The sequence below is a fragment of the Echinops telfairi genome, unplaced genomic scaffold (genome assembly GCF_000313985.2).
Source record: "Echinops telfairi isolate 266 unplaced genomic scaffold, ASM31398v2 ScPeMD7_7457;HRSCAF=8495, whole genome shotgun sequence".
Lineage (NCBI taxonomy): Eukaryota > Metazoa > Chordata > Mammalia > Afrosoricida > Tenrecidae > Echinops > Echinops telfairi.
This window is the reverse complement of record NW_022111357.1, coordinates 24321339-24327338: the sequence shown is the minus strand read 5'-3', so window position 1 is coordinate 24327338 and position 6000 is coordinate 24321339. Positions and strand designations below refer to the sequence as shown.

The 6000-nt window shown below is 41.4% G+C and overlaps 1 protein-coding gene and 1 pseudogene across 18 annotated transcripts in view; both read right to left on the bottom strand.

Annotated features, from left to right (window-relative positions):
* EIF4G3 (eukaryotic translation initiation factor 4 gamma 3) overlaps nucleotides 1-6000 on the bottom strand; it is a 369700-nt gene that overhangs the window by 70401 nt on the left and 293299 nt on the right. For all 18 annotated transcript variants that reach the window (XM_045298763.1, XM_045298765.1, XM_004705376.3 and 15 more), the window contains one exon: nucleotides 2203-2373. In XM_045298763.1, coding sequence (XP_045154698.1) covers nucleotides 2203-2373 — 171 coding nt within the window. The remainder of the gene's footprint in view (nucleotides 1-2202; nucleotides 2374-6000) is intronic.
* On the bottom strand, nucleotides 268-718 carry LOC105978867 (annotated as a pseudogene).

The window sequence follows — 6000 nt, the reverse complement described above, 5'->3', positions numbered from 1 at the left end:
TACTCTCCCATTACACTTAATATATTTGTCAAATCTGAGATTCCATTCTTGGAAACATTTTTCAAACTCATCTGTTTGGATGGCTGACAGCACCTAATTTTTTTTTTTTGGGGGGGGTTTCAGTCTCTAAAGGCTTTATTTTATTGGTCAGTGTGCTTTGGAAGGGGACAGGACATCAATCCTACTGCTTCCAACCCCAGAAGAGCTATACACAGGACAGGCACAGTGCCAACGGGCCCACGGGGACGGGGCTGCTTTGTGCGCCTCTTACTCGTAGATCCAGTCATAGCCACAAGACTTGTAGTCCACCAGTTCCTCCAGCTTAAACCAGAGGCTGACTTCTTTCTCGGCGCTCTTGACCGAATCACTGCCATGAATGATGTTCCTGCCAACTTGAATACAGAAGTCCCCTTGGATGGTGCCTGGCTTAGAACCGCTGGGTTGGTCTCTCCTAGCATCACCCAGCCCATCTTCACCACATTCAGCCCCTCCCAGACTGGGGCCACAATTGGTCCTGGGTTCAAGTACTTCACCAGCCCTGGGAAGAAGGGGCGGTCTTTCAGGTCAATGGAGTACTGCTTCAGGTGTTCCTCAGAGGCCTGAACTAGCTTCATAGCTACCAGATGGAGCCCCTTCTGCTCAAAGCGCTTGATGATGTTGCCCACCAGGCGGTGCCGTCCGGCTTGATGGCGATGAAGGTGCGCTCATTGTTGGCCATGGTGTGAGTCAGGTGGTGGGGGAGTGGGCGGCCGGATTGGTGGAGCTGGAGCAGATTTAACTTTTTTTCCCACCTCTTCTATGTAGTCGAATTGCTGTCCTTTCATATCCCTCTGCATTCACAGTTACAAAAATACAGTAAGTCGCACAGAGTGAGGTCAGGTGAGTAAGGTGCATGATGCAAGAGAGGCACGCTGATTTTTGCTAAAAACTGGCATACTGAGATGGCTGGATGAGCAGGTGCATTGTCGTGGTGGCAAAACTAGTCCCCCATGTACTACAAATAAGGCCTTTTTTGTCATACACTGTTACACAATCTTTTCAGAACCTGTAAATAGAAAGCTTGATTAGTAGTATGACCTGGTGGATAGAATGCCAATGCACTATCCCTCTCACATAAAAAAAAAAAGAGCATCATCTTGATCTTTGATTTTACTTGATGAGCTTTTTTTGAGTGAGGTGACGATGGTGTCTTCCACTGGCTTGATTGATGTTTGCTTTTGGGGTCATAAGAATAGCACCATGTCTCGTTACCAGTAATGACCGTGGAAAAAATGTCTGGATCACGTTGAAGCTGTTCTTTCAAAGGTGGCAATTTTCCACTTGTTCTTTTTCCTGGTCAGTCAGAACCCAAGGCACAAATTTCACAGCGACCCCTCTCATTCCCAAATCTTCCGTTCAAATTCACTGAACTGAGCTGCAAGATAGTCCAGATAACCTCCCCATCTCTTCAATGGTTTGTCATCATTGATCTTCAAGCCCAAGTGCAGGAATTTTGTCTACATTTCATCCATTCAGGAAGCTGACAGGCATCCAAAACAAGACTTTATATCAATCAGCATTTCACTTTTTTTGCAACAAGAAAACCACTTGTACACTTGAGGTGTTCCCCCCAGTGCTGTCCTTAGAAGCTGTGTTCAGCATCTCAATAGTTTCTTTGGGACTTTTCCTGAGCAGGTAACAAAATTTCACAGTCACAAGCTGCTCTCTTAAATTGGACACCCCCCCAAAAAAACAAGGTTCAAGTGAAACTGCTTTTACCAGAAAAATTCACTGTGACCAGAGAGAACGTTCCCAGGTGATACCACTGAGTGCACTAAAACTCAGAGCAAGTTGCTTGATGGTAGCGTTGTGAAAAAAATGTGTATTACAAAAACTCTGTCCAGGGGAGCTTCTTTCCAGTTTTTTTTGGGTGTACCCCCTGAACCTTCCAGGCATGGTTCTGGTTTTGAACTACAGTACAAGAGGTTTTTAACTGCAGAAGTGGGCAGATTTTTAGGGTAGGGATGAGTAATTATTTTTCTGATGGGGGGTGGGGCAGGAGGTCAAATAAGGTTGGAAACCTATGGTTTAGAACAATACTTTTAATAGAAAAAGAAATGACAAAAAGTCTTAAACTGCTAGATACACATATACAAATAGGTTAAAAGAAATGAAAACAAAATTATCATTCCCAAATAATGCTCAGGTGTGCTTTGTTCTCACCTGTGTTTTGATATTTTCAGGATCCTCAGCTTGGCTGTCTCGTTTCTGACTGGGTTTCCAGGCATTCTCTGCCTTCTTCAGGTGCACATCTTCTTTCACAGAGACGGTGATAATCTTCCTGGGCTCTCTCCTCTGCCCAGGTTGGGATCTCCGTGGTCCAATGTTCAACAGCTAGAACAAGAATATTCTTTATTATATCTCCACAGAGGACTGACAAGGAACTATCTCTACTGTGCTGCTCAGGTCAAGCCTGCTGAGCATCACACCCAACGCGTCAAGAGGCAGAGATGAACATCAGGCACTTGGGTTAGGTGAGCTCTTGTCTTTTTAAAGAAAAAGAACTTATATGCTCAGAACACCTACAAAAAGTTAGAATTTGTTTTTCCATACCAATCTTGCTAAATGCACCCAGCTAAGGACGTAAAATGATGATAAGATCACAGACTACTTGCTAAACAGTAAGACAACTGAGAAGCTAGATAAGTCTGGAGGTACCAGGTGGGGCACAACTGGAAGAAAAATGCAGTAGATCATTAGACTGGAAAAGTACCAGCACCGAAAAGCTGATAAATTAGATGGTCCTACTATAAGAATATTTATGTATAACTTTGATATGGTACGTCACACAAAACAGGGCTGTTATTCTGTTGAGAATATACACCAAAATGGCTAGTTTTTAAAATTTAGGTTCTCTTCTGGTGTTGACTTGTTAAATAATATCTTCTTCAATGCTTGGCTGATGCTTAAGTATATGATATATCATTAGATATGACGACACAGTGAATCTAAATCCATGCATTTGGACATAAACATTTGCCAAGTACAAATAAATGTTTCTGAGTGTAAGTTAAAAAATGGTGTCAGTGGAGAGAGTGGCGATAGCAGAAGGGTGGAGGGAAGGTGAAGGAGAAAGGGGGAATAGACGACAAGGTCTACATATGGCCTCCTCCCTGGGGGACGGAGAGCGGAGAAGTGGGTGAGGGAGATGTTGGATGGGGTAAGATATGATACAATAATAATTTATAAATTATCAAGGGCCCAGGGAGAGGGGGGACCGGGGAGGGAGGGGGAAAATGAGGAGCTGACACCAAGGGCTCAAGTGGAAAGAGGGTGTTGTGAGAATGAAGTCAACATATGTACTAATGTGCTGGACACAAATGACGTATGTATGGATTGTGATGAGTTGTATGAGTCCCTAATAAAATGATTATTTAAAAAAAAAAAGAAAAAGAAAAAAAATGGCGTCAAAATCATGTAAGAGCGATAGTAGGCACAAGTTTGATTGGATCGAGTCCGAAAGTGTCCATTTCAAACATTGATGGATATGCCTTGCTATCGGAATTTGGAACGTGACAGGTACAGTTTATGTTACAGCTCTTTCCTTGCTCCTCCACAATACATGTGAATTTCAAGCATGGAGCAAAGAGATGTAAGGCATTCTACTAAGTCAGGGACAACAGTGTTTCAACTAAAAAAGTTTAAGAGAGCCAGCCAAGTGCAAACTCTCATAGGAGCCCTCGTGACTCTGTGGAGAGCACTCAGCTGCCACACAAAGGTCCGTGCTTTGACCTGACCAGTCACCTGACAGGAGAAAGAGGTGGTGTCTGCATGCAGAAACATGAAACACTTCAAAATTCCATGGGGCAGCTCTACTTTGGCTTATAGGGTCCCGTGATTTGGAACCGACTCAATGGCAATGGGTTTAGGTAAATTTGGCAACTTCTCAAGGCACATTTATAAATTATATTTCTATTTCTGGAAATAACTAAGAGAAACATTGCTCACAATAGTTTATGTCTAAGAGTGTTGAGTTCCCAATAATTTTATATACTTAATTTTTAACGTGTCCTTAATTAATCTCCAAAGTTCTCAAGGATTGAATCCACAGTCGAGAACATCAATGTCTGGGAGACTGTGGTGAGTACAGAAAAGAAGTCAATTAGAAGACAGAGAACTGGATTCTTTAGTCAAACTCTAACCTTGTTGATTTTAACCTTGCTTAAGGGTCTGGTGAGGATCACAGGATAGAAACCATGTAAAAGGACCTTTAAAATGACATATAAGGTATTGTTAGCCATAGTAAAGAACCAGAAAAAATATTACGTGCTTTACTTGTGTGTGAAAAACCTTCATAATTGATACAAATCACCGAGTTTCATAGTATCTTTCAAGGGCCACCATGATGAGCAGCTTATTTATTAAGCACAAACAAAATCTAGGATTCTGTGCTAAGACAGTTATGAGGTACATAGATGACACTGGTATAGCATAAAGCACAGGCAATTATAAGAGGTGGCTATTAAGTCAATTTTGGAAGACTTCCGATTGTACTGGGAGCCCTGGTGGCATAGTGGTTACAAGTTGGGCTGCAGACCACAAGGTCGGCAGTTTGAAACCACCAGCTGCCCTGTACAATATAAGACAAGGTTTTTGGTTCCTTTAAAGAGTTAGTCTCGAAAACCCACAGGGGCAGTTCTATCTTGTCCTATAGGGTCACTATGAGTCAGAATTGACTTGATGGCAGTGAGTTTAAAGTATACTGAAGGCCTGGTGGTGTAGTTGAACCCACCAGTCACTTAGGAAGAAAGATGAAGCTGTCTGTTTTCATAGGGATTTAATGTCTCAGAAACCCAAAGGGGCTGTTCCATTCTGTCCTAGATGGTTGCTATGAGTCAGAATTCAGAATCAGTGAAAGTTAGAGTTTACTGTATTCAACATTATGTGCTCCAATGTCAGAGCTGAAATGAAGTATCAATATGTGCAGCTTATTAACTAGGAAGTAAGTTTTTGTTTCAGATAAGTGGGAAGGTTTTTTTTTTCTCACTCCCATTCATTTTCCTTTAATGTATTAAGAAATTATGCACACTCATCCGTTTTAGATTCTAAATATCTAAATATACTTTATCCTGTCTCATTCAGAAGAAGTACTAGTGGCGATGTTGGGTAAGCATTGGATTGATAACCCCAAGGTTGGCGGCTGAAATCCACCAGCTACTCTATAGGAGAAAGAAAGGGAAACACTATGTAGGGTTGCTATAAGTTACAATCAACTCAATGACAGTGTGTTTATTTGGATCTCAGGGACTGAAATACATCACCAAGCTCCTCTGATTACCTGGATAATCAGAGGAAATGGGGCTAACATTAAACTTTACAGATAAAAAGAGAGAGAAGGCAAACAGTGTCTCTTTGAAGAGGGAAGAGAAGATGATGGGAGCTCAGAAAACCATGTTTATTCCTTTGCATTTGTCCATATATGTAACAGTACGAATCTGTTAGTTGAGGTGAATATGAATGACAAATTACGAGTCTACTTCCATAACCCTTCTCCTGAGATGTTTCTTTTAGAACAGTTTCTGAGAGCTGAAAAAACACTACTACTAAAATAACACCACAATTACTCAAGTAATTGGATTCTCTTAAAAACGAAAGAGATAGCACTACCTGCAAGTTTTCAGTGGGCATGCACTTTACCACCAGTACCTTTCATGCTTGAAAATTGTTTGCAACTGCAGTGACATTCAAAACTATTGGCCAGACATGCAGAAACATTTTGCAGGAAGCCTTTTACAAGAAAGTTTATACTGGGAGCTACTTAGGTCACACTGTTGAGCATATCTAGTAGATTTTAATGTCATTAGGTGGCAACTATTAATAAGCTGATCTGAATTGACAAAAATGATTAGCAATATGGAACCAGAAACTCTGAAAAGTAGGGCTGTTATTTTCAAACTTGGGTTATTTATTGTTCCATTATATGTCAGCTATGGAAAGTCAGAAAACCTATAAAGCTTAACC